This window comes from Chelonoidis abingdonii, chromosome 13, assembly GCF_003597395.2.
Source record: "Chelonoidis abingdonii isolate Lonesome George chromosome 13, CheloAbing_2.0, whole genome shotgun sequence".
Lineage (NCBI taxonomy): Eukaryota > Metazoa > Chordata > Testudines > Testudinidae > Chelonoidis > Chelonoidis abingdonii.
The window spans coordinates 31,901,031-31,915,890 of record NC_133781.1 but is presented as its reverse complement, the minus strand read 5'-3'; the positions used below and the strand labels follow the sequence as shown (position 1 = coordinate 31,915,890).

Here is a 14,860-nt window from a genome sequence, read left to right as displayed (position 1 = left end):
GTGGTGAAGCACTGGAATGGGTTACCTAGGGAGGTGGGGGAATCTCCTTCCTTAGAGGTTTTTAAGGTCAGGCTTGACAAAGCCCTGGCTGGGATGATTTAGTTGGGGATTGGCCCTGCTTTGAGCAGGGGGTGGGACTAGATGACCTCCTGAGGTTCCTTCCAACCATGATATTCTATGATTCTATGATCTTCGAGGGACTTCCCAGTCCCCACACACCTGGGGGAATCCTGCCTGCACCTGTCTCGGAGTGCCATGGGGCAAGGAGGGTGCAGAGGAACGGGGAGCTCGGTGGCCAAGACCACATGTGGCAAAGGGAGGATTTAGCTGCTGCTCTGCGACAAGGCCGGGCACCAGCACACGGAAGTCCCACTCCCCACTGGCTGCTCCCCGAGGCCGGCTCAGGAGCACTCAGACCTCCCAGCCATTGCAGGGGAACTTCCTGCCCCACCTCCCACCCCGGCCTGCTGCCTCAGCACTGCGGGCACAGGGCCACCACATCCTGTTTTCACTGCGCGATGCGCACGTCCCAGGGTTACATCAGAGTGAGCTATTCCCACAGGGTGCAGCCAGAGGCCCCCTGCGGATCGGGGCAGCACCAGGGGCATGCAGCCAGACACTGCCTGGGTCCTTCCTACAGCCAGGCTGGCCCAGGCTCCTCAGCTGCCACATGGAGTAACCCCCAGCCACGGGCAGCCAAGCCTCAATCACCCTCACTCCTCTTCACCCACAGCCCAAGCCCATGCCCAGGCCAATAAGGAGACGCAGCAGCTCTTTGCCCGCAGCCTCCCGGCTGAGCAGAAGACCCGTTACCATGGATACTGGCTCACTCAGCACTCTGGCTGCAGGCTCCCCAGTTCCCTCCAAGCGAGAACCCCCTTCCGTCCACTGGGGCAGAGCAGAGGGGCCATCACATGAGCTGCATCTCCCCAAACAACACGAGGGCAGGAATGGCAGTGCAGCCGTGGGATCCCTGCCCTGGCCCCCCTCTAGCCCCCCACCTCCCCACCTCCAGTGCCTGCACTAAACCCCAGCTAGGCCCATTTACAAGCAGGCCTCCCCAGGCAGCAGCCCTCACCTGGAGCCTGGCAGTGACCGATGTGGGAAACAGAGTCAAAGGAGCTACCTGGGCTTAAAGCACCAGCCGACTCCCTGGAGACCCCCACCACCACCACCACCTGCCTGAATGGACGGGAATCTAGTCTGTCATAGCCAGGCACAGCACACACCTGCCTGGAAACTCAGGTGAACTTTGGTGATGATTCGGGGGTACCGGTGGAGCTACAGAAAGCCCAGGGGGCTGTGCGTCAGGATAGGGGGGAACCGAGGGATGGGATAGCAGGGAACTGCGGGCCCCACCTGTCAGTCATGCTCCCCCTCCCCTGCTCCCCAGCATGTATCTGCCTCCCTGCTCCTGTCTGATAACCTCTCACTCTGTCCTCTGCAAACTGCAAGACACTGACAGCTGAGCAGGCAGCCTCCACCTGTCTGGTTCTGGCACAGGAGAGGGGTGGAGGCAGGGGGCCGAGGGAGCATGGGGCAGATCCATTGCTCCCAGCTAGTGACAAGCAGCTAGAGCACCCCCTTCAGGCCAGCTGAATGGGAAATCAGCCTCTGCAGACACCTCTGCATCAGTAACGCTCCCAGGAGGGTGGGCACCGGAGCAGCCAGTGCGCTGCCCAGGGAGCCGTCTCTGCCCCTCAGAAGCAGGGCAGTTGTCTTCCCTCCTCAGCCCCCTCGTGGAATCGCAGACTGATGTCCAGTGGGCCCTTGACTCTTTCTTCTTGACCTGGAGCACTGCGGCCAGCAGCTGGACACTGCAGGCACACGGGGACACATCCGAGGGGGTCAGAGAGCCGTCCCCAGCAGCTGGTCCCTGCCCCCACCCACTGAATGGGGAGCCCAGGGATGGCTCCTCAAACTCATGCCACTCTCAGGTCTGTGCCCCAGACGGGCCCAGGGACTCTCACCAGGTACAGCTATGCCCTAGAGAACCAGCAGAGGGGAATGATGGCCACGAGATGCCAGCATGGGGCCCAGTCTGCAGGCAGGTCTGTTCTGGCCCACAGTCAGCGTCCTGGGATGCGTGGCCCATCGCAGGCACTATGTCCCCTACACATAGCACAGAGCTGACCCCACGATGTTCCATACGGGCCCAGCTGGAAGCAGGTCAGAGCCAGGCTGAGGTGCGCCCCACAGCTCTGCAGTAAGCAGGACCCTGACATGCCTATTTCCTGTATGCCTCGTACTCTACTGCCAGCCTAGAGACCTGAAAGCTGCTTGGTATCAAATGCACCCAGTATATGGGAGCTCTGCGCACAGTGCCACCTCTTACAGCCAGGTCCCCCACCCCTCATCCACACAGCTGATGCCAGACACTGCCAAATGCCCTACAGGTCCCTAGGGTGACACACTCCTTCCCCCCCCCTCGCTCCACGACAAGACCTAGAATCCGGAGACTTCAGCAACTGGGACCAAGAGTTGCTTGCACTCCCTTTGCGTGCTACCCCAGAGCAATGGAAACAGGCAGTCTCAGCACTGCACTGCATTTGGTTTCTGTGGTTTAGCCAATGACACTTCACTCAGCAGCTCCTCCAAAACTCGTGATAATTCCCATGCCTTGCAGCAGAGCAGCCCAACAGGGGCTGAGAAGCAGCCAGATCCATCCTGAGGTGAGGCCCCTGAGGATGGCAGCACGGAGTGGCCATGCCACCACTGCGCACACATGCTGAGCACTGCTCGGGAGGAACCCTGGGCCTGTCCAGACCCTCTGAGAGGCTGCAGCAGTCACAGACTCCTGGCACCCTCCTCACAAGCCAATCACTGTCCTGGGCACCACACACAGCACCCCTGTGACAGGGGTGGCGCTATGCCAGCCCCCTGGTGACCCCATGCTCCCTGGCAGGGACAGCTTGGCACCACAGCAGCACTGCCAGGAGCTCCCAGGAAAAGGTCAGGAGCCAGCAGCACACACAGGCAGCGAAGGGAACGTGAGCTCTCCATGCACTACGGTTAGCGAGAGCCACAAGGGCACAGAGCAGCAGGCAGCTAAGGGCTTCCCAGGAGCCGGAGATCCTGCCTGCTCCCCCAGCTGCCTGCACCTTGCACAGGGAGAGGGGGAAGGTAAAGTGCATACCTGCCTTGGCAATTGCAGAGGGGCACAGGAAGGCTTGGAAACTCGAGGCACAAAGCTCGCTGACCGTCCCCATACTCCGATGTCAGTGGGCAGCAACAGCCAGGCCCAGCAGGTGCCCACTTCAGGCCAGGCAGCGTACCTGCCAGAAAAGGGATGGCCAGAGCCCTGGCTCTGCAGCACCAAGGAGGGAGTGGGAGGGGACAGACAGACAGAGGGTTCCCCGGTCTGGCTCCAGCAAGAGGAACTGATTATCTGGCAACTGGAAGTTCCCAGCTGACAAAGCCCACGCACAGGAGGCCAGCCAATCCCAGCTCCCTGCCTGAAAACTAACCAGGTGGTGCTCCTGTAGCAGCGGCTGGGGGGGCTCAAAGCCACTTAGAGGACAGTTAGTTGGGGAACTTCCCTTAGTTGCCCCGGCCTATCAGCTCCAGCCCACCCCTCCTGCCCCCAGGGGGGCAGGGGGATTTCTAGGTCAGTTTTTGCCTTCTGTATTATTAGAGCCTTAAGCATCCCGTGAGCCTGGTGGTTGCATAGCAACCACCACTGCATAAAGGGAAGGTGCATGAAAAACTACAACGCATACAAGCTGAAGTGATGGAGGTGGGACGAACATGAGGAGGGTGTGGCGAGGTCCCCTCCAGCCCCGCCAAGGGCGGCCAACAGCATGAGGTGCATCAGCTGCAGCAGGAGGAGGATGCTCCCCCGGCTCTGACCCACTGGCTCAGCCTGATTGGAGCATCTCGCACGGTAGAGGGAGAGAGAATGTCTGCCCAGCCCCTCTGAACCCGACGCCCCACACGTGCCTCCCTGCCAATTAGACCTGGGCTCTGGCTGGGTGATGCCCGATGTAAATCCTCCGCTCATGAGCATCTTGCCCTGGGACAGCTGAGTTGAACTGCTCATGCAGTGTGCAGCTGGGAGAGTCCGAGGCAGCTCAGACCCAGCCACAGAGGCCAGGCCTAGGAGCTTCAGCCCAAGCTGGAAGGCTGGACAGCAGCAGAGCTGGAAAGACAGATGCTGCCTGCTTCACCATCACCTCTTGCCCTAAGCCCACAGCACCTTGCAGCCCTGGCCACCTGTCCCTCTTGCCCACACCTGAGCCCCTCAGGCCCCTGCAGCTCCTGCTCCACATGTGCCCCAAAGAGACAACCAATGGGGCGGAGTGCGTTTCCCCCTCCAGACACCGGAGCTGGCTGCTGCTCTGTTGTCAGAGCCTGCTGGGAGCATCACAGTGCAGCCTAGGCAGTCCAGACAGACGCCACCCCTCAGAACTAACCAGCTGCTGCACCACCAAGGCACTAAGCAACCAGCTCTGAATCAAAGGCCAGGGCCCGGAGCTGCCCCTGCACCCAGAATCCGCCAAGCAACAGAGACCTCAGCCCACCACACTGCAGTCCAGCTAGAAGAGTCAGGAGCGGAAGGGGCAGCCAGGAGCTCCCTGGCAGAGACATCAGAGGGGAAGGAGCACCAGCTGTGGGGGAACCTCTGGTAGGTCATCCCATGGGCACTTGGGGCAGGAGTTTGGCCTTCAGGGAGGCTCTCGGCAAGAGACAAATGACGCAATTGATTGTGCAGACACGGGGAAAACGACTGTTCCCAGGAAGAGCAGTGCGGGCCGCATGCTGCTTTCCTGGCTTACAGGCCTGACCTTCTGATTTCCACATGCTTTCACTTCCCCAGCGGCCAGCCATTGCCACATGGCTGAGCCTTGATCCTGAGCATCACCAGCAGCTCTAAGACAAACGCTCAAGCCGAGGAAGGAGCCAGGCACAGAGGAAGTTGCACTGTGCTCACGATACTCGGGCCAGTGATGGAGCGTACACAGTCCTCTCAGCATCTTGCCTGAGGCCCAGTGTCAGCCACCAGAGGAAATCCTGCTGCAGCAGGAACGTCCTTGTGTGCCAGGGAAGCTCCCAGCTGGTATGAAATCAGGACAGATTTGTATCTCACAGATAGACACCCCGAGCTTCCTTCCTTCAGCCAAGGCAGAGAGATGTGTCCTGTGTACTGGGCACCAGCTCGTTTCTCACCTGCCGACATTTCTCTGAGCGAGGGTCCTGGCCTGGGGCGTTTTGGAAGAAAACTGATGTGAACTTCACCCCAACTCCAGCGGGCCTGGCCCAACAATGTCCTGCAGTCCCCTCTCTAACCGTGTTATAAAACCTCCGGAAAGCAAGCACCCACTGTACAAGATACATCTGGCCTTTGATGGGTCCAGACAAACCCTTCGGATGTGACCCAAGCAAAGCTGGTGCAGTGATGCCTGCCTGAGTCTGTAGGCAGCCTGAAAAAATAGCTCCACGAGGCATGCACTGGCCACACTGGAGTCAGCACGTGGTTAACTCTGAATCCTACAGATAACAGGCTAGGTTTACCTCTCAGCTATTTCAATGGTTGATTTTATTAGAAGAAACATCCAGCTAATGGGCTTCTCCCACAAACCCAAACGAAAACCCCCAGTACAGGACCCCATGAGACACTGGAAGTGCAAAACAGCGAAAACTCTTTAATTCACGGTAAGCAGCAGGAGCCCATGTGCACAGTGGGTTTTATTTAAACCAATAAAACTCTCTGTGCTGCTGCTCCAGATCCCAGGGTCCTGGCTGTGCCCGCCTGGCCCATGCTGTGCTCACAGCCAGCGACTGCCACAGGCCTGGGGAAGGACTCAGCTCTGCAGGGCACTGCTGGGGCGCTGGGTGGCTATGGCTGTGTGATCAGTTTACAAGGGGAGAAGACGCCATGGTTTCCTGGATTCGGGGTTCCAGAAGCTCAGGGCTGGAAGGGGAGAGAGAAGATGGCAAACTCCCCATGGGCTGGGAGATGCCCCGGCCCTGTTGAGATTTCAGTGGGGCTCAGACGATTCAGGGGCTCAGCAGCTGGGATTAGAAATGTCTGCAACCCCGGTGAGCCCCTCCCATTGCGGGCAGGGAGGGGGTCGCTGGTCCAGCAGTACAGCAGGCCTGGCACTGATTGGCAGCTCTCCACATGTCCGGGAAGCTGGGCAGGATCTCGAGAAGCCCACATACACTGGTGAAGCTCACAGCACTCTGGCCACCCAATGGCACCCATGGCTTTAACCTGCAGAATGCCGAGGTAGTGGTGCTGCCCAGCCCGCATGGGCTCCCACGGGGGGCGGAGAAGAGCTGGAGCTGCTGGGCTGCTCAGGGCTCCCTAAGCAGGGAAGCAAGTTCAAATGACTCCGTGCTAATCAGCAAGAGCTGCCACGGGCCACTCAGGGATGACTGGGCCCCTGCTCCCCCTTCGGTGCTATGAATGGCCAGTGCAGGGCCCCACAGTGGCACTTGGGTGGATGGGGGGGCTGGCACTGCTGAAGGGAGATGCCAGCAGGTTGTGTGCCTGGCCCCAGCTCACCCCCAGCCAGCAGCACGGAAGGAGCCTGGGTGAGTTTTCCTGTTTCACTAGAACTAGCACAGCCTGAGCTAAGAAGAGATGAAGCTAAGCCAGCTGAAGGAGAACCAAGCTGTACCGATGGGCACCCTCTGGTTCCACCACCTGGCACGTTGGCTGCACACCCCCTTCCCATGCGCCGCGGCCTTTGCTCACAACCCTGGCTCTCCATTGCTCCTGCTCAAAGCCTGCCCCTCCGGCACGTCCCATTCCCCTGGAGCTCCTTAGGGTAGGGCTGCCAGTCTGCACACCGGACCCACGCTGATGCAGGCCTCTCAGCTCTGCCGCAGGAGAAATGCTGAACTTGCTCAGGATCGCTGGCTACAGAGGATGCCCAGCGGCTGGCTGGGGCTTGTGGGTGAGGCCCTAACAGACATTCATGCCGCAGCTGTACACCCTGGCACAGAGCTGCAGCCACATGGTTGCCAGGGAGAGTCCAGAAAGGATGGGAACATTGCACCTCAGTGAGGTGTGGGGCTGCTACCTCTGCTGTCCTCCAGCCAAAGGGTCAGGTTTCCCAGCGCAAGAAGTGCCTTTGAATTATTCTCCATCAGCTCCTGCAGCATCACCCTGCTCCCAGCCCCGGGCTCCCCACCCCCAGCCCCTCTTACAGAAATCCTTTCATCGCCCCAGCCCACACTGTCACTAACCCCAGAGTGCAGCAGGAGTACAACTACCTGCCAATCCCCTGCCAGGAGCTTCCACTGCCCTGGCACCCACAGGCTGGAGGGGAGGGGTGTGGGCCAGTCCTGGTGCCAACTCCCAACAAGTCAGTGCATCCAGCAGAACAGCCCTGCTGAGGCCCCTCTGCCCACTGCTCTCCGATGCCCCAGCCCAGCACCCACTGCTCAGCCCTGATTTCCTTCTCCTCCCAATTATTTAGTTAGATTTAAAGAGAGCGATATCTCTGCACAGCTCTAGGCTTCCCAATTAACTGCCAGCAAAACAACATTCCTAGTTACTTACACCTGGCACTGCCCGTGGTGTTCACAGCTGCCAGGACCCCCTGCAGACCTTTTCCCGCTGTTAGCCCCATTGCCCAGCTAAACCACAGGGGTTCAGCTCTGAGTCCTTGAGTGAATGTGATTCACTTCTCTGAGCTCTCTCAATGGGGCAGCCCCACTCGGTGCAGCATGGTCCCAGAGACGCACCCATGCCACCATCTGCTGACCCAGGGATTTGCTCTCTGCTGAGCAGGCAGCTGGGGGAAGGTCACACACCACATGTGCAGTGAGGAATAAGTACAGCGTCAGCGGAATCACTCCACTCGCAAGGGGCCAGGACACAGATCCCTGCCTGGCCAGAGAGGGGCCCTTCCTGCCCTGTCCTTTAGGAACAAGAAGCCCTAGTGACAAGTGTCCCCAGGCAAAGGTGCAGCCCGTCTCCACCACAGCAGAGGGCCCGGTTACCACAAGGGCCCTGGCACCAAGCCTGCCGTATTAACTCGCTCCCCAAGCAGCATAAAGAGCCGCTGGCACAGCAGACAGACCGGGATGTCCCAGCTTTAGGTTGCAAACCACCTCGCATTTGAGACAGACACAGGCGGCAGAGAAAACTCGACGGCGCTGGGCTCCTCAGCTAGCTGTGGACTAGAGAGCTAGTGGCGAGCCACTTACCACACTGGGTGGCTAGGCTAGCAACCAATCTGCAAGCTCTGGTGCAATGAGGTGTCCCTGCTCAGCCTCTGGCCACACAAAACCCTGTCACCTGCCACAAGAAAAATCTGGCTCTGTACTCTCCAGCTCCACAGGCTGCTTTGCCAGTGCCCGTGCTGAGGGCCCCTAGAGAGAAGAAAATGTCCTGAGAAATCCAAGTGCTTTCCAAACTAAACCAAAATGTAAACACATCGGGATCAACTCACTCATCACCAAAATGCAGGCACTTCTGGGATGCAATGTGGCAGCTCTCTGCTATACTGCACAATGATTTCAAAAAGGAAGAGCAGCTCCATAATGGCCTGGAATTGCTGGGGCAGTTTAGGAAGGCAGAACAGAATTAGCCCATGGGAGTTTGGCCCTGGTGCTGTGGTAGACAACTCTGGCTCAAGAAAACCGGACTCCTACATATCCCAGGATAGTGGAGCAGCCGCCTTGGTAAACCAGCAAAGCGTGGCGGTCAGCAACCTGGCTGGATTTCTACAGGGTGTTTTTGGCCAGGTCTGTGGCCCCTTGCAACCTCTCACCACACTGTAAGCAAGCACCACAAGGGTCAGTCAGGATCTGTTTCACATCTTATCAAACCAGCCCCTGGAGCACCACAGGGTGAGTACTAACTCCCAAGGAAGATCCCCACTTGCTGACTCACCAGCACCACTGTCCCCAATACCAAGGTGCATCATAGAAATTGCCCATTAAGTACTGGCCTGGACCAACCTGCCCAGAGACATTAAAGTACCAGGGGTCCAGCTGCAGAGGCCGAGGAAGGCCCTGAGAGAGCTGGGAATTAGACGTAAAGTGTTCGCTATATTAGAAGTGACAGAGCCTGCAGCCAGAGGTTAGTTCTGGAGGAGCTGGGTGGTTGCACTACCTAGCCCAGGTCTGTTATTTGCCTAGAGTGTGATTACATTGTGCACGGCACGTAGCAGTGATCAGGTGCAAGGGGGTACTGTCTGGCATCTGCTGTTTGCAAGAAGTTCAGTTCAACAGACGCTATGAAATTCAAACCCAGCTACTACTCTGGAAGGCTTTGCGGAGCATTGGTTGAGAGTTTAAATTCAGTCAGCGTTCAGAAGCATCAGCTGAATGCAGAGCAGGTGAAGCAGCGAGGGAAGATGCAGGCAGTGGAGTCCTGCAGCCCAGGGGACGGGAAGCTATAGTTGTATCAGATCTGTGTGACAAGGCAATCTGAAACCTACTGTTCCGCTGTGTCAGACAAAGCCAAGCTCAGAGCTCACTTCAGGCAGTGCTGGCTGCACTGGGACAGAGGAGTCATAGCACAAAGGGCTGGTCAGAGGGGAGCCCTTGGAGAAGGACAGCTGGTTTCTTGGTTTATTTTGAGAGCCAGTCAGAAGCTACCAGTGATGCTGAAACTGACAGTCACCATATCATGAAGCACCAGCCCCAGACAGAGCTGCTAGGGCAGAAGAGAGAGCCACTGACCCAACCCTAAGATGACAGAAAAGGAACTGAGAGATACACGCACACAAGCCAGCAGGGCCCACATGTGGGGTAACAGACCAAAGGGGTGTGAACAGCAGCTGCACAGGATGTGGGCTTGGTTTCATGAACACAAACAGCAGTTTCTCTCTCTGTTCCCAGGACATGATACAGATAATCTAGACATAGCCTGGGTGGGAGCAGGGCAGGTGCTGCTGAGACTGCTCCCTGGAGGACGCCCTCTGAAGTGACAGCCAAAAAAGATCAGAGGCAGCTTAATTTTAGCCCTATTTCTTGGGTCTCCTCATCCTTCCCTCCTGCAAGAACCCAGCACAGCACATTGTGAGTGGGAATACCGGGAAGTAATCAAGCCTGCCGAGATGCACACTTCAAAGCCTCCCTGGATAATTCCTTCCATTGCAGACCGGAGACTGCATGTGGATTGGAGGTTATAACCCTGGGCACGACACCCTTGCACACGTCTTGGCTCACCCCCCAACCTGGCCTAGCAGATGGACACTCCTCACATGCACAACCTGGAATAGTTGGCTTCCCTGTAAGCAAATAAACCAAGGGAGCATTTCTTAAGCAGTGTAAGCAGCTGGCACAGAACAGCACCCAGAAGTCCCACAATGGGACCTGTCTGTTAGCAGCAGGCTCACGTTAAATCTGCTGAACAAACCCAGTGAGCCTCACCTATTACCATGGAAAGACAGGCCAAGAACCCCCTTCCCTGCCACACTATGCCAGCATCATGTTGGGAACACCTTGCCTGCTGCCTTGCCATGTCCCAGGATTGGAACACACTAGCCAGGCCATGGACTCTCTGCCCCTTGCTGCAATACAGATCACCCAGCCCTGCCTGGCTTAGCATGTTCCTGACAACTGCTGGAATGAGCAGGATGCTTTGTAGGGCAGACTGGTTTCTGCCCAGATCTGTGGATAGAAAGAAAAGCTACAGAGCAGCAGTAATGTGAACTGGTCGATTACTCAACCCGCAGAGGGCAGGCAGAGCATGCTCAGTCCTGCTCCTCTCCACAGCCTGCTGGCACAGTCTAGTCTATGCTCAAAAAGTCATTACATGCCCCTGGGGATGGTGCATCGAGGCAGAATTCCTCAGCCTCTAGGCCACCCCCCAGGCACAGAAACCAGGAGGAAAGTCAGTCTCGGAGCGAGACTCCGGAGCTTCTGAATACAGAACACGTTTGATGGGGTCACTGCCACAGTCCCAGTGGGACACTTGGGGTACAAGAATCCCTGAGGAGTTTTGGGGTGCATTGGGGGCACTGTCCCATGAACACTGGGCTCTTCCATCAGCTGCCTCCTGAGAGCTACTGACAGTCACCAGCAGCCCAGGTAACTCCCTCTGCATGCAGCTGCACCAGCCAAGCAAGAACTCTGGGTCCTTCTCCATGCACATGGTAAGCAGCAACGCTGCCCTGGTTAGAATTCACAGATCCTAATAGCATTCAGAACAGGGATGGGCAGCCTGCCACTTGCCTGAAAGAGACCACCACTGCAGCACTAATCCTGCACTTCCAGTGCACTCTGGCTGAGGTCAGCACCATTTTGCTTTCACCAGACAAGGCATCCAGGACTACAACAGAAGCAGCATGAGACTCCAAGCACAGCAGCCATTTCCCTGAATGAGTTAGGAACAAAAGCAACACTAGCAGGTGTGTAGAAACAGGCGCGCACACAGCTGTTTGTTATCTAGCCACTCCCACCAAGAGAGTCATCTACACAGGGAGTTGAGAACAGGTACCCCATCAACACATCCAGGCAAGGCCTGGGACATCAACACCAGGCCCCAGTGACTTACCAGGGAAGTCCAAGCTATCTGAGATGTGAACTTCATAACACTCAAACCAAGTGAACCGAGGAGTCTAGCCACCATCATCACAGAGCTCCAGCCAGTTCACTCCAGGCCCCCAAATCTGAAAGGCCAAAGATATCCAAGTGCAATTGCCTCCAAAGGGTTAAGAAATCCTGGTGCAGTCTGTAGGATGAAAGATGTTGCAGCAGCGTAAGAGGATAATTTAAGCAGGTCTGTGTTGGAGTTGTTAGCGGGAAGATTGGGTTCATGCTGATAACTGGGTCATACATATTAATTCACTGACTTGCTGCAAGGAAGTCGCAGAGAGATGTCAGCCAAGAGGGAATTTGGATTTAAAAAACAAGTCCTTTAACTAGAAAAAAGAGCCAGGGGGGGTTTCCCCCTTCCCCCTCAGGCTGTACTCCAGGAAAACTTTAATTAAAACTGCAAGCTCACAACAGCACACCCTGTCCAGAAGTAAAGTGAGCAGGCAACTGAAGCAATGAGAAGCTGCTCAGTTAGCCTTGCAGCTCCATCCTCGCCTCACCTAAGCACCTCTAGGCATGGCAGCTCATCTCCCTGGTGTCAGTGCACACCATCAGCTCCCACAACATACAGGCCTGCTGGGGAGCACTGGGAGCAGGTGTCTGCTCAAATCCTGCATTTCACAGCTTTGGAGAGTTCAGGCCCAAACTCCTCTTGGTAGATGAGGTTACTAGGAACATTACACCCAAATCCACAATAGGCTGAGCACATTGATTATACCCCCAGCTTCCCTCTCCTCAACCAATTCAAGGTGTTTTCATTCTCAACCTCCCCCCATCCCAGGCCATCTTGGCATCTGTTCTCCCTCTGCCTGTAGCTCATTGCAAGCTACACATTCCTCATTTAAACAGCCAAGTCCCCTGGGACAGGTCCTCTCACTCCCCACTGCGTGACCCACCTTTCAGCTTAGTCAGGGTTTAAGCAGCATATCAGATCATGCCCATCAGACTCAACCATTTCTGTGATCAGATCCCACAGCCATAGAACTGAGGGCATCTGCTCCATGCACCTAGAACTGCAGTTTAGGATTTAGCACCAGCAGAGCTGGGTGACCGGCCTGCCGGGGGTGACCGGGGAGCAGCCTTAGCAGTGCCCACATCCCACCCAAGCACAGCTCTAAACTCCCCACACTCCATTACGCGCCTGCCCCCATGCTTAGCACTCTGCCAGAGGAAAGGACCCAGGCAATCACTTGCAGCAACAGGAAACAGCAAGAAGCATCAAATGCAGCCAGAGAGAGAAAACGCACCTCGTGCCTGGCGAGAGCCCATGTGCCCAGCTGTTGAGTGGCAGCGTCAGACCTCAGACACAGGGAGTCCTGCCCTGCCCCCTCCCCAGGAGGGGTGACCCACAGAGAACAGCCTACAGCATCTGCCCCTGCAGCTGTCCTACAGTCCCCCGCCCCCCGCCCTTCCCAAGCCCAGTAACGCGATCCTCACCTCGCTCTCCATGCTGGGGGGCACCCTCCCTCTCACTGCCCCCCAGTCCCCCTACCCCCCACAGCATCCCCAAGCCCCTGCAGTGCCCCGGGGGCAGGTGTCCCCTCTAGCCCCAGCACTGTCCCACCAGGCAGGTGTCCCCCCCTGCACTGCCCCCTCACTCCCCCCCACCCCAGCCCCCCACAGCCTAGCACTGCCCCACCACTTCCCCCAGCCCCAGCAGTGCTCCAGGGAGCAGGTGACCTCCAGCCCCAGCCCCCCACAGCCTAGCACTGCCCCATCCCCTCCACTCCACTCCACCCCAGCCCCCTACAGCCTAGCACTGCCCCACCACTTCCCCCAGCCCCAGCAGTGCTCCAGGGAGCAGGTGACCTCCAGTCCCAGCCCCCCACAGCCTAGCACTGCCCCATCCCCTCCACTCCACTCCACCCCAGCCCCCTACAGCCTAGCACTGCCCCACCACTTCCCCCAGCCCCAGCAGTGCTCCAGGGAGCAGGTGACCTCCAGCCCCCCACAGCCTAGCACTGCCCCATCCCCACCACTTCCCCCAGCCCCAGCAGTGCCCCAGGGGGCAGGTGAGCCCGCGCCCCAGCCCCAGCCCCAGCCCCAGCCCCGCCCCAGGGGAGCTGTCCCCACAGCGCCCCCTCCCGGGCCCCTAGCTCACCGCAGACGCTCTCCTCCTCCATGCTGCCCGCCGCGGCCCCCGGCTGCCTCTGGCGGCTGCCGGTCCCAGCGCTCGCTCCCTCCCGACCCCGCCCACCTGGGGGCGGAGCTCACCGGCGGGGCGCGGCCTCTGAAGCCGAGCTGGGAGCGGCCATGGGCTGGGACCACGTGATACCGGAGGTGGCCGGAGTGGAGAGCGAGTCTGCGGGTGCGCAGGCTCCTGGGTTCTTTCCCCAGTTCGGGGAGCGGAGCCAGGACTCCTGGGTTCCATTCCCAGCTCTGGGGGGGGGGTCTAGGGATGGGGGGAGCCAGGACTCCTGGGTTCTTTCCCCAGCTCTGGGGGGTCTAGGGATGGGGGGAGCTGGGGGGAGCCAGGACTCCTGTTCCATTCCCAACTCCACCTGACTCTTCATATGACCTCAAGTCATTTCATCGCTGCCTCTCTTTCCCCACCCCTATAGTGCGGATAATGTTCAGCCCCAGCCTGTCTCCCTGGAGTACTGTGAGCTGAATTCATTTTGTCCAAAGGCTTTGGGGGGCTGAGGGCCTGTACCCAGATGGCCAAAAGGCTCTAGAAGCCTCCCGTTTATAGTGCCACTTTCCAGTTACAGGGTTTATCAGCTACCAGACATCAGGTGTGGCACCAGCACCAGCTTCTCTGTGGTCTTCTTCAACAGCATGACAGAAGGGAGAAAGCTGCACCAGCGGAGCTAGGCAGACTCAGCCAGGCAGTTATGGCATAGGCACCCCCCCAGCCCAGCCCAGCCCAGCAACTAAGTGTTCACCCTACAGCAGACAGAGAGTCCCACGCATGAAGAAATAGCGACTCTTCAGCCAGCACAGAGCTGGCCCCCAAGTACAGCAGTGAAGGCTCATTTCAAGCTACAGCCCAGCCCCAGATCTGAAGAATTAAAGATAGTGCTGGACGATAGGGAAGAGCAATGGCCATTTCTAAAAGTAGCAAGTGTGGGTGCAGCCAGGCCGACAGCAGGAGTGAAAAGAACTCAGAGAGAAGAATACATGGAGATTGTTTAAGAGAGAAAAAAATTAAAGAAGAGAAGTCAGCCAGAATGAGACATCAGTAAAACAATAATTCTGCAACAAGACTCTGTGAATGAGACATGGAAGTTAAAAGCTCAGCCAGCAGAGCTGAATGAATAGATGGAAAATAAAACAAGAGAAGCTGAGGTGTATAGGAGAGGGGATTATTCTAGTCTCTAAACAACTGACATCACCATTCTCAAATCACTGGGGCAGC

General features: G+C 57.6%; 1 protein-coding gene across 3 annotated transcripts in view; it reads right to left on the bottom strand.

Moving 5' to 3' along the window:
* Positions 1-13,681, bottom strand: part of CYTH1 (cytohesin 1) — a 44,049-nt gene extending 30,368 nt beyond the window's left edge. Inside the window, exons 1-2 of one of the 3 annotated variants that reach the window (XM_075071939.1) lie at positions 13,604-13,673; positions 3,137-3,307 (exon numbers count right to left, since the gene is read on the bottom strand). In XM_075071939.1, coding sequence (XP_074928040.1) covers positions 3,137-3,209 — 73 coding nt within the window. In that variant the 5' untranslated portion in view covers positions 3,210-3,307; positions 13,604-13,673. Of the gene's footprint in view, positions 1-3,136; positions 3,398-13,603 lie in introns of those variants that run through there. The other 2 variants (XM_032799120.2, XM_032799118.2) reach the window with 2 other exon arrangements.
* Positions 13,682-14,860: the final 1,179 nt, after the last annotated feature.